The sequence below is a fragment of the Symphalangus syndactylus genome, chromosome 24 (assembly GCF_028878055.3).
Source record: "Symphalangus syndactylus isolate Jambi chromosome 24, NHGRI_mSymSyn1-v2.1_pri, whole genome shotgun sequence".
NCBI lineage: Eukaryota > Metazoa > Chordata > Mammalia > Primates > Hylobatidae > Symphalangus > Symphalangus syndactylus.
Genome location: NC_072446.2, coordinates 50,862,587 through 50,889,199, shown reverse-complemented (window position 1 = coordinate 50,889,199; position 26,613 = coordinate 50,862,587). Strand labels below are relative to the sequence as shown.

The 26,613-nt window shown below is 47.4% G+C and overlaps 1 protein-coding gene across 2 annotated transcripts in view; it reads right to left on the bottom strand.

The window, feature by feature from the left end:
* ABHD12 (abhydrolase domain containing 12, lysophospholipase) overlaps positions 1 to 26,613 on the bottom strand; it is an 88,618-nt gene that overhangs the window by 18,822 nt on the left and 43,183 nt on the right. For both annotated transcript variants that reach the window (XM_055265631.2, XM_055265630.2), the window contains exons 2-5: positions 17,686 to 17,810; positions 7,721 to 7,826; positions 4,566 to 4,685; positions 1,409 to 1,439 (exon numbers count right to left, since the gene is read on the bottom strand). In XM_055265631.2, coding sequence (XP_055121606.2) covers positions 1,409 to 1,439; positions 4,566 to 4,685; positions 7,721 to 7,826; positions 17,686 to 17,810 — 382 coding nt within the window. The remainder of the gene's footprint in view (positions 1 to 1,408; positions 1,440 to 4,565; positions 4,686 to 7,720; positions 7,827 to 17,685; positions 17,811 to 26,613) is intronic.

Below are 26,613 nucleotides of genomic sequence, written 5' to 3'. Positions count from 1 at the left end.
CTGCACTTCCCTGCCAGCTTCTAGCCACCACAGAGCCTATAACAAGAGCCAACCTGCTCCAGCCCTGTTGACCTCAGCAGGGTGAATCATTTAACAGAAACCTGAAAAAAGGACCAATCACTTCTCAAACTCTCCCCACATTTCCTGACTTAATGCAATTTACTCCAGGGGTAAAATCCTCCAATAGCTCAGAGCTGGGTGTGCCCCCGCCTCTGTCTGTGTCCCCTTCTGCCCTGTGGGCCAGGGCAGATGGCCCTCTGAGGGGAGGAGAGTGAGGCTGTTCCAACCGTATCTCTTGGGCTCCAAGACCCAGACAACCAGATGAAGAACAAAACCAAGCAACCAAGCACAAGTGAAGGTCTGCACGCCCTGCCCTAGGCCTACCCCCCGCACGTGGGGAGACCTGCAGGCGCTCCCACTGTGTGCCTGGAAGCTGATTCAAGTCCCGCATGCACCCCCTGCTGGGGTGAGCCTACGACCTGGCAGTCAGTGTAGCACCTGGAGCACCTGGTTTCTCTTTTTCTTTTTTTTTTGTTTTTTGAGATGGAGTAGCGCTCTGTTGCCCAGGCTAGAGTGCAGTGGTGCCATCTTGGCTCACTGCAACCTCCACCTCCCAGGTTCAAGCAATTCTCTGCCTCAGCCTCCTGAGTAGCTGGGATTACAGGTGCCTGCCACCACGCCCGGCTAATTTTTTTTGTATTTTTAGTAGAGACGGGGTTTCACCATCCTGGCCAGGCTGGTCTTGAACTCCTGACCTTGTGATCCACCCACCTTGGCCTCCCAAAGTGCTGGGATTACAGGTGTGAGCCACCACACCCAGCTCTCTCTTTTCATTTTATACACAAGTAATGTAACATTGAAAAACAATTTCTAATGCTGCTTATGTAGTCTGCCAATATCTACACTTGGTCTACCAAGCCCACACATTCTAATGTTGGGGTCCAGGCCTAGAAGCAGTGTGATGGGCAGTCACAGCAGAGGCAGCCAAGGCCCTACCTTCCAGCACGCTCATCCAAAGGCAGTGTTAAAAAGCCCAACACGCCTGTCATCCCAACACTGGGAGGCCAAGGTGGGAGGCCCAGGAGTTTGAGACCAGCCTGAGCAACATAGGGAGACCTCATTTCTACAAAAAACAAACAAAAATTAGCTGGGAGTGGTGGCAGCACGCACCTGCAGTCTCAGGAGGCTGAAGCGGGAGGATAGTTTGAGCCCAGGAGGTCGAGGTTGCAGTGAGCTGTGACTGCACCACTGCACTCCAGTCTGGGCAACAGAGCAGGAGGACCCTGTCTCACACACACAAACAGCCCAGCAATAGTTAACTCTCAAGCTGTGAGTCTGGTGACTCCCTTCACTTCCTGCCCTGGAAAGAACAGCCCAGGGAACGGGAGTGGGTGCTGCCTGCACTCACCTTGTAAAGCTCCACGCGGTGGTCGCCTCCTCTGGAGAAGAAAACAGGACATGGTGTGAGCACATCTGCTCAGAGTTGGGCCCCAGGTCAACTTGTCCTCCATACCCCAAACCAGGGAGAGGCCAATGAAAGAGGGCAGAACCTCCTCCTTGGGTCCCCCTAAGTAGCCCCACACTCGCCTCTGGCAGTGCTGTGCCAACGGGGAGACAGTCCTAGCACTTTGGGGGAGATTTCTTAATGACTGTATTTTTCAGTAGGCAATGCACACCTACAGCCCCAAACTAGAAAGACACTAAAGGAAACATAGCAAGGCTTCATCCACCACACCCCAGCCCCTCCCAGCTTCCCCGTGCCAGGGACACCCTGTGTGGACAGAGGCTGTGCTCCAACAGGACCTGTGTGGGCAACTTCTGCCCTCACTTCTTGCTCCACACGTCTCAGCCGACCTTCAGAACTCTGCTTAGCCACACTGCCCTGGCCTCTCATGGTCATCTTGGCTGTTTCCCACCTGGCACTAACTTCTACTTGCTGCCGCGGCCACCCTGCCTTACAGCCCTTCACATGTGTGTGCTCTGCACATGGGGTATGCTCCTAGAATCTCCTCAGGGAGACCCTGAAGTGCTGGAACGGCTGCCTCCTGGCCCTCACAGCCAACTACAGCTTCACTGTGCATGTCGCTATTGAGACTATGTGGGCTCGGCACACACCCTCCCATTTGTACTTCCTTGTCTGAGGCCTGTCTAGGCTCCCTTCCCTCTTTCTTTCCAGTTGTTGGCCAGCTGTTAACCTGGACCGACCCCACAGCAGGAACATGGGCCACCTGGGAGGAGGGCAGGTCCACACTCTCCACACTCCCTAGCCGTGCTCCTCCTTCCTCAGGAGCGGTCTCACCATTTGAGGTACGGGGGCAGGAGTGTTGCTGGTTGGAGACCAGGATGAGATGAAGGAGGAAGCTAATAAAGTACAGAAACAAAAATATAAAGGGTCAGGTGCGGTGGCTCAGGCCTGTAATCCTGTAATCCCAGCACTTTGGGAGGTTGAGGTGGGCGGATCACTTGAGCTCAGGAGTTTGAGACCAGCCTGGTCAAATGGTGAAACCCGTCTCTACTAAAAATACAAAAATTAGCTGGCCGTGGTGGTGGGTGTCTGTAATCCCAGCTACTCGGGAGGCTGAGGCAGGAGAGTCACTTGAACCTAGGAGGCTGAGGTTGCAGTGAGCCGGGATTGCACCACTGCACTCCAGCCTGGGCGACAGAGTGAGACTCTGTCTCAAAAATTAAAATAAAAAATAAAGGAATGAGTTTCAAGACAAGGAGGAAACACTGCAAAATATTTTCAGTTATCATTGTAAGAGTTCACAGTGGCTCTTTTCTAAGTTTCTAAAATTTCCTACATTAAGCAAAAAAAAAGAACAGTTGCTGGGAATCCAGGGGGTCTGGACCTCAGGGAGACCCGGGTGGTGGATCCCGCAGACCAGCGAAACCCCAGTGGGATGCACAGGACAAAGAAAGCAGGCAACGTGGGGGTGGCGAGGCCTGCAGCCACGCAATCTCTGCAGGAGTGGGAGGGGGCAGCAAACACTGAAAGTCACGGCATCCCTTTCTAACCTAAAGTTATAGGCAGGTTCTTTTTTTTTTTTTTTTAACCATGTGATGGGCACTGCAGAACTGAACCTTATTCACAGCCAACCACAGTTCTGTCATTTAGGAAAAGATGCTGCAAGAGCTGTTTGTAGCCGCTTGCTCTTTGAAAAGCAGAAGAGAAACCTGCTGCAGCTTGTCCCAGACAAAGAAGAAAACTGTGCAGGACACGCATGATTCAGTAGCTAGACACGCCGTCCCTGGCACAGAAACCGCCTCACGTACCATGCCGCCGGGCTCTTTCAGCAATGCCCTCTGCAGGGCTCCACCATGCAGACCCCACCTAGGCCTGCTTTCCCCTCCAGAAGGGCCCAGCACGGCTCTCCTTGCTGGCTCTGCCTATAAAATGTTTGCCCCCAGCCCTGACACACCCTGGTGCCACACGTGACCTCGGCCCTGGCCCTGCAGCAGCCCTGTCTCCATGCTGGGTCTGCCTGTGCGCTGGCTCCCGGCTGCCTCTCTCACACACGAAGACCTTGGTGGTTTTCAAACAATGCTTTGTTCAGAAAATGTATCCCCTCCGCACCCACCCTGGGCTCTCCCACAGAGGCTCTTCTGAACAGCAATCACATGGTGTGGAAGGAGAACTCTTTAAGGCAGGGAGGCCAACTCCAGGGCAGCCAGTGGAAAGGACAAGCCATTAGACCCACTCAGGAAGAGCATGTGAGATAAAACTGGGCAGGGCTGATCAACCAAAGAGTGCTTGAACTTCACCAACAGCCCGTTAGGGTGAGCAGAGAGCTCACACTGTAGGACGGCCTGCAAAGACCCCAACACCTGGTGCCTTCAGCCTCTCCCTCCTGCCCCTTCTCAGCACCCGCCACTTTTTTCCAGGAAGTGTGCCGCCTCCTCCAGGGCTGCCCTGGCTCCGGCTTCACCTGTCTGCCACCTGGAGCTATCTTACAGGTAACAGAGATCTGCCTGCCACTTCAGGCCGCATGACAGATACGGAGAAAACCAGCTGCCAGTGAGCTGGAGCCGCCCATTCCCAAGAGTGCGAGGCACCCACAGCCAAGTGCCACTATGACCCCTCCTCAGAGGGACCCCAAAGCCCTCACTCTCCAAGAAACCCTGCTCCCCAAATCACATACCAACAGATGCTGTGCCCTTTGAGATTACAACAAGGAGAAAAAAACATGCCCCTCTGGCCGGGGAGCTCAGCTCCTGACTGACACTCAGCCTCCTTCATCCCAACCCAGGCTGCAGCTCCAGATAGGGGACGGTCTGCACACAGCTTCCCACACTTGGTCCCCACAGAACACAGCCCTGCTGGCCTCAGCCTGTGGGAACCCTGCTTCATGTAAAGTTCACCTAAACTCCGCCTTCCCTCAACCCCTTAAGAACCCTGTCTTTCCCTTTGTTCTTGGGAGGCTGTCCCTCATTGCAGTGGGTCAGTACACCCGATTTTGTGGGACCGCAGGTTGCTCCTGCTGGTTTCTGGCAGACTGGGCCAGGACATTCCCACCCCAAAAAGGAGCCGTGCTCCACAGCAAAGATGATGGGCTCCTCTCCCTCACCTGGTACCTGCGTTCCCATGCAGGTACAGAATGATAGGGTGACTGGAAGCCAAGGCATCCTCATACCACATCTGGTCTTTGCCTTGGGCGTTCTTCCACCAGACTGCAGGGACGGTGTGCCTGCAGACAGAAGCAGAGGGGAGCACAGGATCAGATGCTCCTTCCGTCCTCATCCCAGCAACTGCACATGGTGTTACTTAATCAGCTCAAGTCCAGACAGCAGGGAGCTATAGACCCTATCTAACTACAGGGGAACAGATGGGAGTGGGTGGTAGAAAACTATCCCCATCACTACAATCAGTAACTATGGAACTGCAGGCCGTGTGGACAGTGCTGACAGCTTCAGCAGGAGCGTTCCCTGACTGGCAGGCCAGCCTCCTCTGGGCCACAAAGGCTTGCAATGTGCCAGTTACCACTTGGGCCTGGCAGAGAAGCAGCACTTAGTCTATCTTGAGTAATAGCATTTTCCTCATACATGCCCCACATCTCAGTTAACCCCATGCTTAAATTGTCCACAGTTTAACTCACAATGGATTTTAAACAGTACATGCTGTCACATTTGCTAATTCAGCAACACCAATGTTTGTGAGCCAGACTAGAAACTGGGCCATCGCTGACGCCATTTCTAATGTCAAGTATAGTATGCACCACCTTCCCAGCCTGCTCATGGTCCACGCCTGGCTGGGCACTCTGAAGCTGCTGGTCTATCTAGCCAAACCCTCCTTCAGAGAGATACTAAGGTTAATTTTTAACTCAGGCCAAATCGAATACTGTTAATCACTGGGGAGGGTCCAAATTAATCACTTTTCTGTAAAGCTTATTCAAATTCATTCTGGATACCAGTGACAAGAATCTTTAAAAAAATTTAATGGCCAACTTCTTATTTTCTAGATCTTAAGCTTCAGCATCTCATTTCTAACGTCTCTCTCTGATCCGTTCAAAAGGATCACATTTTGGGGTGGTTCTAGTCACTATGATCATCACTCCCATACAGTTATAAACTTGAGGGATAGGACAGCACATTTTGAAGGTGCTGGGAGCAGATGTGCTTCCAGTAGCCAGCCACCCCAAACCTGGGCTCCTGACAAAGAGCCAGGGAACTCCTAGCCAGCAGAGAAACCCATTCCTGGGCCTCTCCTCTCAGCAGACAGGCGATGGCCAGGCATGGCCAGGAATGGCCCCCAGGCTTCACTCTAGGCCTTGAGGCCCTCCTTTCAGGAAGCTGGTGAGAGGGTCTGATGAAGCGATGGTGGGTGCAGTTGGTGAGCTGGGCCTGCTGCTGCCTGAGGGCCCAATGTCATTGTGACTGCCTAGGGCACGAGAGTGGGCAGCAGCCGCACTCACCAACATGCACCCACCAACGCACAGCAACACACAGCATGGCTGTCACTGCCTTGACACTTGCCACTGGCATCACTAAACAAAACCTTTCCTGGTAGCTGATAATGTATGCAGAAGTTGTCAGTACTTCCAGCCTAAGTCTCACCACCATAAACACCCTCCCGCAATAGGACAGACTCGTGTTAACCAAGAAGAGGTCTGACCAAGTCCCACTCGGCAGCTCTGTGCAAAACAGGTCATGCTTCAGACAGAAACCTGAAGAGTCCCACAGTCACACATTAGTCAGTAAATGCTAGATTAAATCAAATCAGGAAGTGACAAAAGACTTTAATCCCAGTACCAACTACTAAGAACAAAAATCTCCCTTCTTATGTTCTTTACCAAGGACCACTGTTAGAAATGTCTGAATGTTCTCTCATCCACACTGGGAAGCTACTCATAGCATTTCATTTAGAAGCTTCTCACATACACAGTGGTTTTCTGAGACAGCGGAAAGGGACGTTATGGCTACTGAAAAATAAATTCAGCTAGATAAAAGGGCTGTGATTCAGGTTCACTTCTCAGAGAAAAAGGGAAATGCCACAGTGAGGTTGGTCAATTTTAATTCAGTTGTTCAGAAGCACCACTCGTGTACAGAAGAAAACATTAAAATGTATTCCAAGGAGACACAGAGAAGTCACAAGGCTTATGTCCAACGTAAATTTATGGCTTAAAAAAGTAAATACTTAGAAGACAGCCAACACCATCATCATCAGCTGGTGCGAAGCTATATGTGAAAAGAAATCAAGCTGTTTTCAGTATCTAGATGTTCACTTCTTGGAAAAGATATATATATATAAAAATATAAATATACATATATATATATATTTTTTTTTGAGACAGAGTCTCGCTCTGTTGCCCAGGCTGGAGTGCAGTGGCACAATCTCAGCTCTCTGCAGCCTCTGCCTCCTGCGTTCAAGCAATTCTCTTGTCTCAAACTCCCGGTAGCTGGGACTACAGGCGTGTGCCACCACACCCGGCTAATTTTTGTATTTTTTTTCAGTAGAGACTGGGTTTCACTATGTTGTTTAGGCTGGTCTCGAACTCCTGATCTCAAGTGATCCACCCGTCTCGGCCTCCCAAAGTGCTGGGATTACAGGCATGAGCCACCACGCCTGGATGGAAGATATATTCAAACCAGTGTTTGCGATTCTTCCCTTATATTCTCCTTTTTTTTTTTTTTTTTTTTTTGAGACAGAGTCTTGCTCTGTCATCCAGGCTGGAGTGCAGTGGCGTGAACTCAGCTCACTGCAACTTCTGCCTCCTGGGCTCAAGTGATCCTCCTGTCTCAGCCTCCCACGTAGCTGGGATTACAGGCGTGCATCACCATGCCTGGCTAATTTTTGTATTTTTAGTAGAGACGGCGTTTCACCTTGTTGCCAAGGCTGGTCTCAAACTCCTGGACTCATGTGATACACCCGCCTCGGCCTCCCAAAGTGCTGGGATTACAGGTGTGAGCCACTGTGCTGGCCACTTATATCCTGTTTCTAGCTTCTTTGTTTGCTTTTCGTTTTTCCTAGAAGCAAGTCTCTCTAAAAATAATAATCTGTTCACAAAGCCTTTGCTGTTTTGAAAGCCTGGGAATAGAGTTTAAAGCCATTGAATCCCTCAACATTAGGATGGATCAAATGTACTGAGATCTTTCCTTTAGGAAAGGAAGAGGTGAAGATAAAAATGAACAACATTTCAGAGGCCAATGTCAAAGACAGCACCAGCTCAGCCATGCAGGGTCCTTTCCTGCTGCTGGAGGGGCTGCAGAGCTCACCAGCACTCACCAGACTCCAATGGTCACGTCTTCCTCTGGCTGCAGGTAGTAGTTACACGTGTGATTCAAACCTTGATCCTGTGGTTTTTTCAAATCAATGAAATAGGGAACCCTTACTGTAGGAAATAAAGAGATGGAAATTAGGATTACTGGTAGATGAATACACACGTACACACAAACATGCATACTCATACACGTGCACATATATGCATTCACACGTGCACACACACACATGCACACCCACATGCACACACTGCAGAAGCTCTCAGAAAGCACCAAGTCCTTTTCCTGTGCAATCTTACAATGGTGCCAGACCTGCAGGCCCAGCCTCAGGCAGGGTATGGGCTGAGGCCAGCCAGCATGGGCAGGGACAGATACTGCAGTGAAGGCAAGGTCTGTGTAGAGACTGGAATGCTAAGGTCTAAGGTAATTCAAGATGTGAGAAGATGCAAATGAGAGAAGGAAAGATCCCCAACAGGTCTGAAGGATGGGTGAGCCAGGAGGGAGGCTGGGGAGGCTGAGTCTGCGAAAAACTCAGGTGCCTGGTGGAGTGGGAAGGACAGCAGGAAAAGGGATGGCGCTGCAGGACCTGATGACCAACGGAACGTTGGGTGGCAAACAAGGTAAAGAGGATTCCAAAGTTTCTAGGACTGCTGCCTAACACAGAAAAGACAGCAGTAGGTGAGGTGTGGGGCAGTGAGAGGGATAAATCCATAGGACCCATGCAGAGCAGAGTGAAGTCAGTGCAATGGCCCAGCAGAAGTCCTGCATATACCAGGTCATCTGCCAGCAGGACAGCGAGTGAATTAACCAGCACCCCACACTGTGGAAGACCATGGGGTCCTTAGACCTGGAGGAACCTCCAGGACCTGCAGGCAGATGAGAAGAGCAAGGTGACTGTGGGTGCAGGTGCGGTAGCCCCACTTTGTTATTGTAAAAACATGCAAATGAAACACAACCCCCACGTGTGGCTGGGAGGAAATACAGAAAGACAGAAGCCAGGCTGCTCACACAGCTTCAAAGTGTGTGTGTGGGGAGAATGGGGGCAATTTTTTCCTTATATACCATTGTAGTCTTACTGCTTTTGGTGAACACAACTTTAAAACAAGTTTAACTGAAAAATAAAAAATTTAAAATAAACGCATGAACCCTGAGGTGGGATTTGCCTGCTTTATAAAATGGCAACTCCTAAAAGAGGCAATGACAGAGAGCAGTGTGGGCCTGGTTTCCCTCCGGCGGGTTCTGCCCCCAGGGAAGCTCTGCTGCTGACAGCTGTCTCTGGTGAAGACAGGAGTTGCATGACTCCTACGTCCGTGTGGCACATTGCACATCTAGCCTCACTTCCTCAAATGTCACCAGACTGGACTCACAAGGACATGGGGACATACACACTCCTTCCCAGAAACTCCCTGAGCGTCTGTCCCAGACTGCGTGGGGAGACAGTTCCTCCCACCAGGGCTGCTGTTCATACCCCACCTTCTTAATCCATCTCTTCCCCAGGAAGCAGATACATCTTCAAAATTTTAATAAGAAGTTTCTCTCAAAATAAAAAATGGCAAAGGAGGTGATCCACATCCCCATTAGCTCCAGCTGAGCCAGGCCGCACAGTCTCTGAGGCAAGCCACCACCATCACCATCTGACGGCTCCTATTAGATTGCCAGCTCACATGACAGAGCTGGATTTTTTGATACCAGCCTGGGCAACATGGCAAAACCCCACCTCTACAAAAAAATACAAAAATTACCCAGGCAAGGTGACATGAACCTGTGATCCTAGCCACTTGTGAGGCTGAGGAGGGAGAATCACTTGAGCCCAGGAGGTCAAGGCTGCAGTAAGCCAAGATTGTACCACTGCACTCCAGCCTGAGTGACAGAGAGACCCTGTTTCAAAAAAAAAAAAAGAACTGGCTTTGAACCCGGCAGCCCGGCTGCACAGCCCTGCCTCCTGGCTGGCTGGACAGGAAGTCAGGGAGGCCTGGGCCCTAAGAGGCTGGAAGGCCTGCCTGCCCTGTTATGGGCTGAGTTGTGCTCCCCAAGAAAGACTATGTTCAAGGCCTCACCCCCAGTACCTAAGGGTGTGACCTTATTTGGAAACAGGGTCTTTATGGAGGTAATAATCAAGCTCAAATGAGGTCACTGGGTGGATACTAACCCAACATGACTGGTATCCTTATAAAATGGGGACATTTAGACACAGAGACAGAGGGAAGACCATGAGAAGACGACCAAGAAGGTGGAGGCAGAGATTTGAGGGAAGCTTCTCCAAGCAGGGAATGCTGCCAGACAGACAGGCAAGAAGGGTCCACCTCAGCGTCTCAGGAGGAGCTGGGCCCGCCCACACCTCAACCTCGGACTCCCGGCCTCCACAACCATGAAAGGATACATGTATTTAAAGCCACCCAGTTTGCAGGTTTGTTAGAGCGGCCCTAAGAAATAAATGCAGCCAGCCAGGCGTGGTAACTCACGCCTGTAATCCTAGCACTTTGGGAGGCCGAGGCGGGTGGATCACCTGAGGTCAGGAGTTCGAGACCAGCCTGGCCAACATGGCAAAACCCCGTCTCTACTAAAAATATAAAAATTAGCCGGGTGTGGTGGTGTGCACCTGTAATCTCAGCTACTTAGGAGCCTGAGGCAGGAGAATGGCTTGAACCCAGGAAGCGGAGGTTGCAGTGAGCTGAGATCATGCCACTTCACTCCAGCCTTGATGAATGAGTGAGACTCTGTCCAAAAAAAAAAGGAAAAGAAAAAAAAGAAAGGAAAGAAGTGAAGGGAAGGGGAGGGGAGGGGAGAGGAGGGGAGGGGAGGGGAGGGGAGGGGAGGGGAGGGGAGGGGAGGGGAGGGGAGGGGAGGGGAGGGGAGAGGAGGGGAGGGGAAGGAAGGGAAGAAAGAGAAGAGAGAGAGGAAGGAAGGAAGGAAGGGAGGGAGGGAGGGAGGGAGGGAGGGGAGGGGAGGGGAGGGAGGGGAGGGAGGGGAGGGGAGGGGAGGGGAGGGGAGGGAGGGGAGGAGGGAAAGAAAGGAAGGCTCTTCTGCAACAGGAAACAATTGAAGAAACTGGTTATTTTACCAAGGCTTTGACTGGAATGGCCTGCTTTCCTTTAAGGATTCAAAGGACTTATAGAGCCAATAAAAGCCCTGTGGGTAAAACTGGCCTCATACCTTATCTATAGAGTCCCCATACAGGGTTCCTGACCTGGGGTAAAGAATGTCACTTTCTAATAGGCCCAGGAGGCCCAAGTTATTTTAGGACCTCAAGAGGAGAGGAATTTACCAAACTCATAGGTATTTGAGGATACAAACCCATGGCTGGACTCAGCTTTTAAAAAGTCTTATCTGAGATTCCTTATGAACAGAGTTCTATCAAAGTCAGTTTTAAAAGCCTATGTAAAAAATAATTACTTGTGTTGCACTTTATGCAAATAATCAGGCCAAGTATATAATAAGACTAAAGTTTATTTTGTAAACAAATCAGTCCTATAATGATTTGTTTTTTAATAAAAATGGGGACTGGAGAGAGAAAAATTATGCTTCAAAAAAAAAAAACCAACAACTATAGTAATACCTGTTGTTAGCTGTTCTTGTATTTTTCCTGCAGTTTGGAAGGACTAAATCTTAAATTCTTTGTGGGCTACAAGTCACCAAACTAATGCATTCGAATCTTTACTTTTAAAACTGGGAATTGCACTCCTTACCCTAGTTCTCATTATTAACCTTATAGTACACTGTTCCCTTAAATGCAGTGCTAAAACTATAGATGACAATAGTAATGCCTTTGCCATGCAAGCCTTGGATCCCCAGCCATGCCTGTGTGAGTATGCTCAGAATGTTGCAAAGTGGTTCCATTCCTTTCACCTTGGGGTAAACACCTACCCCCACTACACCCCTGGCCAGCAGGAAGAAGTTAGAGCTGTCTTTGCCCTTTCTCCATCTTCATTAGCTAACGCCTTAAGATTAAGGTGTTATGAAACCCAAAGGGGTGCCAGGCGCAGTGGCGCATGCCTATAATCCCAGCACTTCGGGAGGCTGAGGCGGGCAGATCACGAGGTCAGGAGTTCGAGACCAGCCTGGCCAACATAGTGAAACCCTGTCTCTACTAAAAATACAAGAATTAGCCAGGCATGGTGGTACGTGCCTGTAGTCCCAGCTACTCGGGAGCCTGAGGCAAGAGAATTGCTTGAACCCGGGAGTCAGAGATTGCAGTGAGCTGAGATCACGCCACTGCACTTCAGTCTGGGTGACAGAACAAGACTCCGTCTCAAAAAAAAAAAAAAAAGAAAAAAGAAAAGAAAGGGAAGGATTGAAACTACCATTGCAAAACTATAACTGAGACAGTGAAAGAGATCTGACCTAACTGACTCCATCTTGCTTGTAACCTCTACACTGTCCTTGTTCACTCCTGGGCATAGGCTAAACTAATTTTGGGAGGAACTTAGTTTACAGTTTAAAGCGAAGATGATACCCCTTTCTGGAAACAAACCTTCTTGCCTGGGGACTAGACTGCCTTTATAGGACTAACATTTTGGCCACAAGATTGGAAATTGTTGTGGTTTAGGAGTCATGCAGCTGGAGGCTACAAGACTGACCCTCCCCAAATTGCTCCTGGTGATAAAATCACTATTGTGAAACCTAAGACCAGTGCTTGAGATAGTTTGCAGACCCTGAACTTGATGGATCAGCTGGCACCATCCAGATCGATAAACTAGCTCATCTGATCTTGTGGCCCCCACCCAAGAACTGACTCAGTGCAAGAAGACAGCTTTGACTCCTTATGATTTCATCTCTGACCTGACCATCAGCACTTCCAGCTCACTGGCTTCCCCACACCCACCAAGTTGTCTTTAAAAACTCTCTGATCCCTGAATGCTATGGGAGAGTGATTTGAGTAATAACAAAACTCCAATCTCCTGGAAAAAAAAAAAAAAGGACACAGCCATACAAGAGTTTAGATTTTATCCTGGCAATGGGACCCGGAGAAGGTTCCCGACCACAGGAGTGCCTGGAAAGTGGGTCCACTTCAGGCTCTGGAGTGGGACAGTGAGTCCACTTCAGACTCTAGGGCCTACTCCTGCCGCCTCATCCTGGGAATTCACCACACACTTTGGGAGCCTGAGAGCTGCAGCCCAGAGTGCAAGTCTATAATCTGACAGCCGGGAGCGGGGGTGGCCTCCTCAATACAACTCTGAATATCCACACCTGGGGCCCACTGCCCATCCCACATCTAGACCCACTCAGCCAAATCCTGCCTCTGATGCTGGAACCAGCCCTGACTCTGCCAGATGGGGAGTGGGCACCACTGAGGGCCGAGGACACTGGGCTTCCACTGGCTCCGCTTCAGGCCTCACTCAGTTCTCTGTCTAGAGAAGAATGCCAAGCTCTTGGGACAAACTGTCCAAGAGTTCTGAGAGCATTCCCTGGCCACTGAAAAGTATTTTACAAGGACTAGCAGCTAATCCAGACAACTTCCAAGCCCAAGAAATCTAAGAACTAGGAAGCCAAATTCTACTCCAGGATGGCCTCATTCCAGGAAGCTGGTCTTCCAGTTCACTTTTACTCATTTTAGAAACAACCATGGAAAGGAGGCACAGTGACTGCTCTCCATGAAAAGCATCTCCCAGATGCTGCCTGGCACCTTCTCTTCCGCAGCAGCACCTCTAACCAGCGTCATGTGGCATGGGAGGCATGGAGCTTGGTTGGTCCCAGGGATCACACAGCCCCAGAGCGGGTGGCTGTAGGAACTCTCTGGCCAGTATTACTCTAAATGAGCAGAAATGCCTCAAAGTGAGATGGGTGGTGAGACGGGTTGGCATGCGCAGGGTCACAGGATCCACCCAGGGCCAGAAGCACTGCTGGCTTACTCCTGCAGGCCAGTGCCAGGCGAGTGCCAGGACCTTCTGGCCTCCCACGTGGTCAGATCACCCTTGGCCACTGACTCTTTGTGGCTCCCGTGACTCCGGCATGCTGGCTGGAGTCCACCCTGCCCAGGCCCCTGCTTCATCCACAGGCCTAGGGTGGGGAGAGTGCTAAGCCCCGTGGCAGCCCCACAGGAGTGGCCCGGGCAGTGCGCCCCTTCATGCTCTGCCATTGAGGTCCAGCTCTCTCATGGCTCCCTCTCACAGGCTCTTCTGAACCGGGAGCTCCTCATACAGGCCCCAGCACCATGGGCAAACAAGGCCCACAGGGCTGCTGGGACTGAGGCCTCTGGCTGCTCCTGCTTCCCCCAGTTTTCACTGTCCACCCCCCAGTTTTCATTGTCCACCCTCCAGTCACATCATCATGTACCAGCAACCACAAACATCAACGGGCAGGATGGAAAATGGATCCTGCATGCATGGGTGCTGTGGAGGATGAAGGAGTGAGAATGTGAGTGAATGGAAAATGACCTGCTCTCATACTTCTTTTAGCTCACCTGCAAAATATTTGTTGGGGGAAAGGCTGAAACTACTGAGCTGTGATGGGGTCTGAACATGGAGCTAAGTCTCATTCCAATTAGTGTGAGTAACAGAGCAGCCTTGATACCGGCAGCCATAAGAGGTGTGGTGTCAAGGGAAAGCCTGGGTTGGTTATCTGGGTTTTATCAAATTCCAATTACCTGATTCAGGTTTACAGGACCTTCCGTGTGAAAAAAGGGGATAAGAAAAGAAAGGTAACAGGAGTTAACAGGGACTGCTCAGGGGAAGGAAAAAGAGGAAGCTGGCCCTTTGCTTTAAAAACAAATGCATGATGATAGATCTGACCTATTTCCAAAAAAGCCCTCCCTAGCCTCTGAACCAAGACATGACTTTCACTAAGAGACGCCTTCTTGATCTGAAGGTAAATAACAGCTGGGAAGATATTCTAGGCTTCATAAATGCTGAGTCTCATCCAAACATCTTTGGATGGAATCAGACTGTGAATACAAGTATTGAAAAGCACATGTATTTATGTGCATGTAAACAGACACATATAAAAAAGGTCAGTAGGAAATAAACTACAGTGTTAACAAGGATTTTCTCAGAGTAATGTTCATTTTCTTATTTATACTATTCAGGGTTCTTTTTTTAGCTAATTCTTTGTTTTTAGAATAATCATGATGTTTTGCTTATGAAAATATATTTAAGGTAGAATAATGCCTTCAACTGTAGGTGCTATGTTTCTTTAAAAGCTTATTTATCTAATTTATAAATTTGGTTTCAGATAGATTTGCTGTGAAGAATATTTTAATCACATTCTGGGGCCCAAGAGATTGCTACTCTTCCTGTAATATTGAATGGATGCCCAGGTCATGCTTCTTGTCTGGAGACAAAAGCAGAGGCACCTCCCCAACAAAACTCCAAATCACTGCAGGGCCATGCCACAGACCCCACCTCCTTGGTGATGCAGACAGGCACAGACCTGTAAACCTTGGACGCACATTACAACTGGAAAACCAACAAGCTCCATGCTGCTCCTCTGAAGACTGCCCTTCCTCCCAAAGGGGGAGACAGAGACCCACACTTGGAAGGGCCTCATGTGCTGACAAAACACTGTGGCTTCCTGCGGAGGACAGTGGGGCCTGGAGATGAGGGTCGCTCATCATGGAGAGTCGGGAGGAGTGGGGTGTGGGGGCCAGGCAGATGCCCAGGGGGGTGAGGCGGAAGGAATGTCCAATCGCTGCTCCCAGGGACACTGTTTCTTGGTGCTAGACCTTTGGTCAACTTTTCAAAAGAGGCTGGAAACAAAGATTTTTATCATACTGGCAACTAAAAATCTCTTTCAAAAACATCACAGGACTGGGTGCAGTGGCTCACGCCTGTAATCCCAGCACTTTGGGAGGCCAAGGCAGGAGGATCGTTTGAGCCCAGGAGTTTGAGGCCAGCCTGGGCAACATGGTAAAATCCCATCTCTACTAAAAATATAAAAAATTAGCCAGATGTTGTGGTGGTGGGTGCCTGGAGTCCCAGCAACTCAGGAGGCTAAGGTGGGAGGATCACCTGAACCTGGGAGGTCGAGGCTGCAGTGAGCTGTGATCACATCCCTGCAGTCCAGCTGGGGCAACAGAGCCACTCCCTGTCTCAAAACAACAAAACAAAATGCCACTGTAGGCTCTCCTACTCCAGTGTGGCAAACAGGTGGAAGGAAATCGTTAAGGATGGGCAACACCTTGGGAGGCTCAGCCTCCCCTGCCCAAGCCCAGCCCTCCTCTCCCATGCCATGGGGCTGGACCAGGAGAACCCAAAGTTCTCCTCCCTCAGAGCAGTCCATCACCTCCTTAGGAAACCCACAGAGCAAAATCTGTAGGCTGTGTGTCTACAGTAGCCCAAACAATCAAACTAAAGAAAATCTATTCAATTCAAACGTTTGCTGGGAGCCCACAATGTACCAGGCCATGCAGGGCAATGCACTCCACACACCCTCCCTTCAAGAACCAGCTCACGTGCCTGGCAGCAAAGGCACCTGCCCAAGGGGGCCGGCAAAGGTGGAAAAGCCATGAGGGTCAAGTCTAAGGTCTGCTGATGGTGAATCTGCAGCCCTTGTAGCTTCGTGTTTATACCTAAGTCCCAAATCCTTTCTGGGCTGTACTGTGTACATTTAAGGAACATTAAAGTCAGAAAAACAAAACTCCCATCATTTTGGTATACTGTTAGTTTCTTTTTGAGTTTGTGCTTCTCACAAGTGGCAAAACTTAAGAGATGAAAAATTCCTAGAAGTTCTACTTTTCCATTAGAAAAATCAAATGCCTCTTAGTACACTACATGTGTTTTACAGAAATTTTAAGACACTCAAATAAAAAACTCAGATTTACAAAGTATTAAATAGCCTTATAATTTGTTCTTACCAGCATTAAAAAAAAAAACAAAAACAAAGAAACAGACATTCCTTTTTTAGCCAGTCATTTCCTAAGTTTCTGTGATTAAGTCTATTATAGACTGAACACCCAAACTCATAAGCCCAGATGCCTGCAGAGGGAGTCTGGCGCCTCTCAGTACCTCCTGTGTTCCTCTGTGGCCTCCTCCTTTCCTCCTCCTCCCACCCCACCAGCTCACCTGCTGCCTCAGCAATATCAGGCCCAGCTTTCTAAGCCTCGAACTCCCAAACACATAAGGCCAGACTCACTATGTGCAAACCAATCTAGCCACAGAGTGACCCCAGAGCCCCTACCTCATCCTGTTCTAATGCTGTCAGCACCTGTCTCTCAGGTTGTCCTTCACAGAACACCCGCCGTGTGCAAGCCCTGTTGTTCTCAAACCTCGAACCCACAGATGCGGCCCTTTCCTTGGAGCCTCGCTTGTAGGACTGTTCCCAGGGCCACGTGCCCAGAGCCTCTGCCTTCGACCTCATAGGCTTGATACTTCTGCACCTTTCTCCTCCCACATCTCCAAAAGTAAATACACAGCGTGAAAAAACACACAAGGTCCAAGTTCACTCAAGGAGACTACAATACCTACAAGGCCAGCACAAAATTCCACAGAAACCAAAGTACTGTATATCTGGATTTTTCAAGGGTATAAAAAACTAATTTGTTTTAAAAAAGAAAAAAGGCCTCTTTTTTTTTAAAAGGTATTATATTTTTCAGTGGTCATCTTTTCCAAGGGCAGCTAGGCTCCTAGAATGCACAACTGACAAGCCATCTCCAACATGATGGCTTCAGCTGACTTCTCATGTTGTCAACATTTTTACTCACTTCAGCTGAAGACAGACACGCTGGTCCCCCAGTGCAGTGTAGTCTTCTGTGGACACAAATCCAGTGCTGGGGAGCAACACTAGCACAGAAAGTCCTCCAGCTGGGAAGGGGCACAGGGACCTTTCTGGGTAATAAAAGCATTCTATTTCTCAGTCTGGGCGGTAGCTCTACCTATCTCTAAAGATATAGGTATATAAACTGTACACTTAAGATACGTACCCTTCACTGTATGTAAACTAAATCTCCATTAAAGTAAAAAGACTTCCGCAAAAATCAGACATCATCATGAAAATGAACCCTTACTAAAATTAAAGGAAAAATGGACACATACCACTTACCGAAATTCAAGAAAATCAGTTTGGCCTGTATTCCAGGACATAGTTTGATGAGAAATGGAATGGCAATGTACAACCCCAAAACACAGAAAAGTATCTTCCTCAGGCGCAACCACAGGCCCTTTCGCCTGCAAGAGAAAAGCAATGAATAGGTCAGAAGGCAGTAGATGCCATTTTGCTGTAGTTTGTTAATAGTGTTATCAAAATCCCTAAACAAGAGCCACACATATTTCTTTTTTTCCACAACGATACTGCCAATAATAAAAGTAGCCTCCCACCTGCCTTTGTTCAAGTAATTATTTTACACAGTCTTTTAATTTGAGCTTAGAACTCTACTGGGGGTAAGAGGAACTTTTTTCTTGAAAGACAAAGAAATAGCTAGTGATTTCTTATATTTGCCCTTGCGGAAGAATCCAGCAGAGAAAGCAGACCCCACCATGCCCCCTACCTGACATCAGACCCCAGCTGTAACCTCATATCAGGAAAGAGCGGCCTCCTCAGGCCTCCCGATCAATCTTCTGTGAGCCAACTGCAGGCAGGCGTAGGTTACTCATTAGCTCCTGGTAGGAAGCACGTAGACCAAGGACATCAACAGAACCTGCCTGACCAGGTCCTCAGAGAGCAGGAGGCTAAGAACTGGCACGGTGTGTCCTTGCATTTAGGCGTGGGCGAGCCCCTCTGTACTCACTCAACAGAGGACCCTTTTCCAGGCCCTTCAAGCCAGGTCGCCAGCCCAGGGTCTCATGACCCTCTTCTAATTCCTCTCCAGCTCCAGAGTTCTTATCTTGTTCCCAAACCCCCTTTCAAGACTATCTCTAACCCAGTGATTCTCAAACTCCTTGGTCTCAGGACTTCTCTACAGTACAAAATTGAGGACCCTACAGAGCTTCTGCTCAAAGAGCTTCTTTACTTCTCATTTGACAGACAGTCATAAACAGTTTATATTTATGATGATCTGTCATATGAGAAATTAAAGACATTTAAAAATGTCTATTAATTCATCTAGTAATAACAATCCATTACATGTTTCTATAAACAATATTTGTTATGAAAAATAATTTTCCAATACAAAAAATTTTAGTGAGAAGAAAAACAAAAAATTTTAGTGAGAAGAGTGACATTAACATTTTAATAAATTTCTCTAAGCCAGAGAGCTTAACAGAAAGATGGACTCTCCTATCTGCTTCTGCATGCCATCTGCTGTGAATCCACATATCATGTATCATCTGGAAAACCTCACTGCATACCCATGAGAGGAGGGTGAAAAAAGGCAAATCACACCTTGGCTTTATTATGGAAGTCGGTCTGACCTTACTGACCCTCTGCAAGGATCTGGGAACAGAAAGAGTGCCAAGGGCACACCTGTAGGACCGCTGCTCTAACTTACCATATGACTCTAAACCTAGTGGGACAAGCTATCTCTGGACTATTTCCAAACAGTCTTAAAACCACATATTGAACTGCTGATACAAGCAACAATACAGATGAATCTCAAAAGGATTGTTATGTTAAATAAGACATCCACAAAAGACTGTATACTATATAATTCCATGTCTAAAATTCTAGAAAAGGTAAAACTCTAAGGACAGAAAAACAGAACAGAGAGAGGTGGCTGGGGCTGGGGGTGGAGCAGGAGATTGACTGCAAGGGCCAGGAGAGGGTCTTGGAGTGATGGAACATACTTTACCTTGATGTGGCTGTGGTCACACGATGGCATACATTTATCAAGACTCACTGAATTGTATACTTAGAATCCATGAACTTTGTTATATGTAAATAATCTCAATAAAACTGATGTAAATAAGTTAATAAAGCTGACAAACACCTCAATAAAGCTCATGACAGATATGCACATCCGATAATGTAACTCATTCACTCATTTTCCTGGTTCATTCAGAGATCATCATCGAGCGCCTGGCACTCTGAAGTGGTGGACAGTCAGGGCAGCAAAGGATGGCGCCCGTACTTGTGCTGTGCTCAGAGCCCAGTGGGCGTTAATCAAGCACAAGGGCCATGGCAGGCTGGGTGAGAGGCACCTGCTGCTGGGGATACTGCCCAGGGTGATCTGAGCTAGCCGGGCTACCAGAGACAAGGCCATTGGACTGACATAGTAAGTTAGGAATACAAGAGTTAACTAGATGATGGGGAGAACAGTTTAAAATGGCATCTTAAATGCCATACATGATCTAGCTTTTCAATGAGGGTATATTAATCACAATATTGAGGTTCAAAGTACCAGCTCTGAAGTCTGGTTCAACATCTAACCTATCACTTACTAGCTGTGCAATCTTGAATGAGTTATTTAACCTCTCTGAGCCTTGTTTTCCTTAATGCTTGGTGGGGATGATAATGGTACCTCCTTTGTGTAGGTTCCTGGAAGGATTACACACAGTAACACATGTAGACTGCACATGTGAGTCCTTGCACCAAACTTGCAACACATCTTAGCTTCCATCACCAACTCTTTATTCTTGTTAGAGAAAAGAGCAGGGTCTGACACAGCTAATGGCCCTGGCAGGGAGAAACTGGGTGTAATGTGAGAGGTGGGAAGAGGACCAGAAAGACTCAGGATGTTATCCTGAGAGAAAATGAAAAGCCCATAAAAAGAAAAAAGCCTGCAATCAAGTGTGCCACCACTTCAATGCCTGGCGCCTATGCTTGGATCATCTGCTCTGGCACCTGCGGTTACTTCTGTGTCCCTCCCACAATCTACTTACTCATCCTTCAGCACCTGCACAGATCTCTGCCTTACTGTAAGGCATCAAGTGGTTTGCAATTTTATGCCTCAAGAGAAAGGAAAGCCTATGTCCACACAAAGACTTGTTCAAAATGTTCACAGCTTCAGCCTGGGCAACAACAGTGAAACTCTGTCTCAAAAAAAAAAAAAAAAAAAGTTCACAGCTTTACTCACAGTAGCCAAAAACAGAAACAACCCAAATGGCCATCAATGAGTGAATGGATAAACAAACCATGGCATACCCTTGGAATGGAATACAATGCAGCAATAAAATGGAATAAACTATTGATACATGCAACCACGTAGATGAATCTCAAAACAATTTGCTAAGCAATAGAAACCACCTGAAAGATGGCCAGGTCACTGGCAGATTTTTACTGATAGATTATTTCACCCAAAAGGTATCTCTATTCATTAGCAAAACCAGTACAGACACACCACATTTTATTGCACTTCACTTTACTGCACTTTGCAGATACCACATTTTTTTTTTTTTTTTTTTTACAAATTCAAGGTTTGTGGCAACTCTGCACTGAGCAAGTCTGTCAGTGCCATTTTTCCAACATTCCAACAGCATGTGCTCACTTTGTATCTTTGGGTCAGTATTTTTTACCGGTAAAGTTTTTTTGTTGTTGTTGTTTGCTTTGAGATGAGGTCTTGTTCTGTCACCCAAGCTGGAGTGCGGTGGCACAATTATAGCTCACTGCAGCCTCAACTTCCCAGGTCCAAGCCATCCTCCCACCTTGGCCTCCCAAGTAGCTCAGACCACAAGCATGTGCCACCATACCCAGCCAGGTTTATTTTTTATTTGGTAGAGACAAGGTCTCCCTATGTTGCCCAGGCTGGTCTTGAACTCCTGGGCTCAAGTGATCCTATCATCCTGGCCTCCCAAAGGGTTGGGATTATAGGTGTGAGCCACAACCTCCCAGACTCAAGTGATCCTCCCACCTGAGTCCCCGCGTAGCTGGGGCTGTTATAGGCATGTGCCACTATGCCCAGCTAATTTTTAAATTTTTTTGTAGGGACAGTGTCTCCCTATGTTGCCCAGGCCGGTCTCGAACTCCTGGGCTAGGGCAATCCCACCCACCTTGGCCTCCCAAAGTGCTGGGATTACAGGCATGAGCCACCACACCTGGCCTAAAGTATTTTTAAATTAAGGTATGTATGCTGTTTTCTTAGACAAAACCTGCCAAAACTCACATAAGAAATAGACAATCTGAACATGCCTGTTTCTATTAAATAAATTCAATCAATAATTAACAACGTTTCAAAACAGAAATCACTGGGCCCAGAAGGGTTCACTGGGGAATTCTACCAACCATTTAAGGAAGAAATTACACCAATTATCCACACTCTCTTCCAGAAGATAGAAGCAATCTCTTTTTTTTTTTTTTTTCTAACTTATGCTATAAGCTCAGCATTACCCTAAATCAGACAAAGACATTACAAAAAAGAAGACTAAGCTGGGCCTAGTGGTATGTGCCTGTAATCACAGCTACTTGGGAGGCTGAGCCAGCAGGATGGCTTCAGTCCAGGAGTTCAAGGCCAGCCTGGGCAACTTCTTCAAAAAAAAGAATGAGGCTGGGCGCGGTGGCTCACGCCTGTAATTCCAGCACTTTGGGAGGCCAAGACGGGTGGATGACCTAAGGTCAGGAGTTCAAGACCACCTGGCCAACATGGGGAAATCCTGTCTCTACTAAAAATACAACAATTAGCTGGGCGTGGTGGTAGGCGTCTGTAATCCCAGCTACTTGGGAAGCTGAAGCAGGAGAACCTGGGAGGCAGAGGTTGCAGTGAGCTGAGATCGCACCACTGCACTCCAGCCTGAGCGACAAAGGAAGACTGTGTCAAAAAATAAAATTAAAAAATAAAGAAAACTCCTTCCTTCTTTTCTTTCTTTCCTTCCTTCTTTCCTTTCCTTCCTTCCTTCCTTCCTTTTCTTTCCTTCCTTCCTTCTTTCCTTCCTTTCCTTCTTTTCTTTCCTTCCTTCCTTTTTCTCTCTTTCTTTCTCTCTCTCTCTCTCTCTTTTCTTCCCTCTGTTGCCCAGGCTGGAGTGTAGTCGGCTGGCTGCACTCCCTGCCTCCGGCTCCCGTGATTCTCCTGCCTCGGCCTGCCAGCTGGCTGGGATTGCGGGCACGCACCACCACCCCTGGCTGGTTTTTTTACTTTTGGTGGAGGCGGGTTTTCGCCATGTTGGCCAGGCTGGTCTCCAGCTCCTGACCTCGAGTGGTCTACCCGCCCCAGCCTCCCGAGGTGCTGGGACTGCAGACGGAGTCTCGCTCACTCGGTGCTCGGTGTTGCCCGGGCAGGAGTGCAGTGGCGTGGTCTCGGCTCGCTGCAGCTTCCGCCTCCCAGCCGCCTGCTTTGGCCTCCCAAGGTGCTAGGATTGCAGCCTCTGCCTGGCCGCCCCGTCTGGGAAGTGAGGAGCGCCTCTGCCCGGCCGCCCATAGTCTGGGAAGTGAGGACCGCCTCTACCCGGCCGCCCCATCTGGGAAGTGAGGAGGGTCTCTTCCCGGCCGCCCCGTCTGGGAAGCGAGAAGCGCCTCTTGGCCGCCCTGTCTGGGAAGTGAGGAGCGCCTCTGCCCGGCCGCGCATCGTCTGGGAAGTGAGGAGCGCCTCTGCCCAGCCGCCCCATCTGGGAAGTGAGGAGCGCCTCTGCCCGGCCGCCCCGTCTGGGAGGTCTACCACGGAGGCCAGACACAGTGTAGGTGCTGGACGTGGTAGCTCACGCCTGTAGTCCCAGCACTCTGGGAGGCCAAGGCGGGTTGATCACTTGAGGCTAGGAGTTTGAGACCAGCCTGGCCAACATGGCGAAACATATGAAAAATACAACAAACCAACCAACCAACCCAGCAACAACAAAACAGGTCTACCCTGGAGTCATACTCTAATTTTTTCTATTTTCCTCCCTTTCTGATCCTTTATCCCACTTTCTTTTTCTTCCTCTTCCTTCTCCTTCTTCTTTGTCAAAGACATAGAGGATTGAGTTATTATCATTGATCCATACAAAGTCCCTCTCTCATTTATTTTCTTTAATTCCCACCCCCCATTTCTATTCCCCGTCTTCCCATGTGCAACCTTCCTAATATGTTTGATATGCATCTTTTTGTTTGTATGTATTTTTAGAAAATGTTTATTGTTTTGTGTGCAAAAAATTAATAAAAGAAAAAATAAATAAAACTAAAGACCAATATTCTCATGAATATAAATGCAAAAATCCTCTAAAAAATATTAGCAAAGCAAATCCAACAACGTATAAAAAGAATTATACACCATGGCCAAGTGGGATTTGCCCCAGGTATGCAAGGCTAGTTCAACATATGAAAATCAATTAATGTAATACATCACATCAACAGGCTAAAAAAGAAAAATCACATGGTCATATAAATAGATGCACAAAAAGCATCTGACAAAATCAACAACCATTCATAATTAAAAAGCCTCAACACACTAGGAATAAAGGGGAACTTCCTCAACTTGGTAGTATCTACAAAAAACAGTTAACATCTTACTTAATGATGAAAAGCTTGAAGCTTTCCTGCTATGATTAGGAACAGAGCAAGATTACACAATAAGACAAGAAAAGGAGATAATAGGTACAGAGACTAGGGAAGGAAAAACAAAATTGTTTGCAGATCATGTGACTGTTGATGTATGCAGAAGATCTAAAACTTGGAACTAATTAGTGATTATAGCAAGGTTCCAGGATACGAGGTTAATATACATAAGCCAATAGTCTTCATATATACCAGCAATTTGAAATCCAAAACATATTGCCATTTACATTAGCAACCCCCAAAATGAACTACTTAGATACAAATCTAACAAAATATGTACAAGATCTAATGAGGAAAACTATAAAACTCTGATGAAACATATAAAGGAAGAACTAAATAGATATTCCATCTTCATGGATAGGAAGGCCCAATATTGTCAATATGTCAGTTCCTCCCAACTTTATAGATTCAATATAATCCCAATCAGATCCCAGCAAGTTATTTCCCGGATATTGACAAACTGATCCTAAAGTTTATATGGAAAGGCAAAAGACTCAGGATAGACAGCATTAAAGGAGAAGAACAAACTTGGAGGACTGACACAACCTGGCTTGAATACTTACAATAAAGCCACAGTAATCAAGACAGTGGTGTACTGTCAAAAATATCAATAGACCAAAGAGCCTAGAAATAGACCCACATAACTATAGTCAACCCATCTGTGACAAGGGAGCAAGGGCAATACAACGGAGCAAAGATGATCTTTTCCACAAATGGTGCTGTAACAACTGTACATTCATATGGAAAAAAATGAATGTAGACTTGATACTCTTCACAAAAATAAAACTCAAAATGAGTCATAGACCTAAATGTAAAAACAGAAAACTATAAAACTCCTGGGAGATAACAGAGAAAAAAATTTAGGTGAACTTGGGTATGATGAAGACTTTTTTTTTTTTTCTGGAGACAGAGTCTAGCTCTGTCACCCAGGCTGGAGAGCAGTGGCTCCATCTCAGCTCACTGCAACCTCTGCTTGCCAGGTTCAAGCAATTCTCCTGCCTCAGCCTCCTGAGCAGCTGAGACTACAGGTGAGCGCCACCACACCCAGGTGATTTTTTTGTATTTTTAGTAGAGACGGGGTTTCACCATGTTAGCCAGGATGGTCTTGATCTCCTGATCTCGTGATCCGCCCACCTCAGCCTCCCAAAGTGCTGGGATTACAGGCGTGAGCCACCACGCCCGGCTGATGAAGACTTTTTAGATACAAAACCACCAAGGTATGATCCAAGAAAGAAATATTAACAAGCTAGACTTCATTAAAATTGAAATCTTCTGCTCTGTGAAAGACAATGTCAAAAGAATGAGAAGATAAGCCACAGACTGGGAAAAACATATTGACAAAAGTATATCTGATGAAAGACTGTTATACAAAATATACAAAGAACTCTTAAAACTAATAAGAAAATAAATAACTGGATTTTAAAAGGAGCAAAGGACCTGAACAGACACCTCTCCAAAGAAGATACACAGATGGCAAATAAGCATATGAAAAGGTGCACATATGTAATCAGAGAAAGGCAAACTAAAACGAGATACCACTATGCACTATTAGAATGGCCAAAATGCAAAACACTGATAACACTAAATGCTAGGAGAATGTGGAGCAACAGGAATTCTCATTCACTCCCAGTGGGAATGCAAACATGGTACACAGCCACTTGGGAAGACAGTTTGGCAACTCCTCACAAAATTAAACATATTCTTACTATATGATCCAGCAATCAGGCTCCTTGGTACTTACTCAAATAAATGAAAAATATATGTCCACACAAAAACCTGTATACAGACATTTACAGCAGCTTTATTAATAACTGCCAAAAGTTTGGCAGTTATTAATAAAGGTAAGATAACCAAGGTAAGATGTCCTTTGATAGGTGAGTGAATAAATAAACTGGTACATCCGGACAATGGAATATTGTTCAGTGCTAAACAGAAATCAGCAATCAAGCCATGAAAAGAACATGGCAGAAACTTAATATTACTTAGTGAAGCTTATTACTAAGTGAAAGAAGCTCATCTCAAAAGGCTACATACCATATGACTCCAACTATATGACATTCTGTAAAAGGTCAAACTGTGGAGATGGCAAAAAGATTAGTGGTCATCCAGGGATGGGGTAGGGAGGGATGACCAGCAAGAACACAGATTTCTAGGGCAGTGAAACTATTGTGTATGATATTACAATGGTAAATAAGTATTATACATTTGTCGAAATCTCATAAAATGCACAACATCAAGAGTGAACCCTACTTAATGCAAACTATGGATCTGGGGTGATGATGTGTCAATGCAGGTTCACTGATTGTAGCAAACATGCCATTGCAGTGCAGGATGTGGATAGTGTGGCATACCATGTGTGGTAGGGGCGGCGCAGGAGTGTATGGGAAATTCTGTACTTTCCACTCGATTCTGCTGCAGACCTAAAACTGCTCTAAAAAATAAAGTTTATTTATTTATTTTGAGACGGAGCCTTGCTCTGTCGCCCAGGCTGGAGTGCAGTGGCGCGATCTCAGCTCACTGCTAGCTCTGCCTCCTGGGTTCACGCCATTCTCTTGCCTCAGCCTCCGGAGTAGCTGGGACTACCGGCGCCTGCCACCAAGCCCGGCTAATTTTTTGTATTTTTGGTAGAGATGAGTT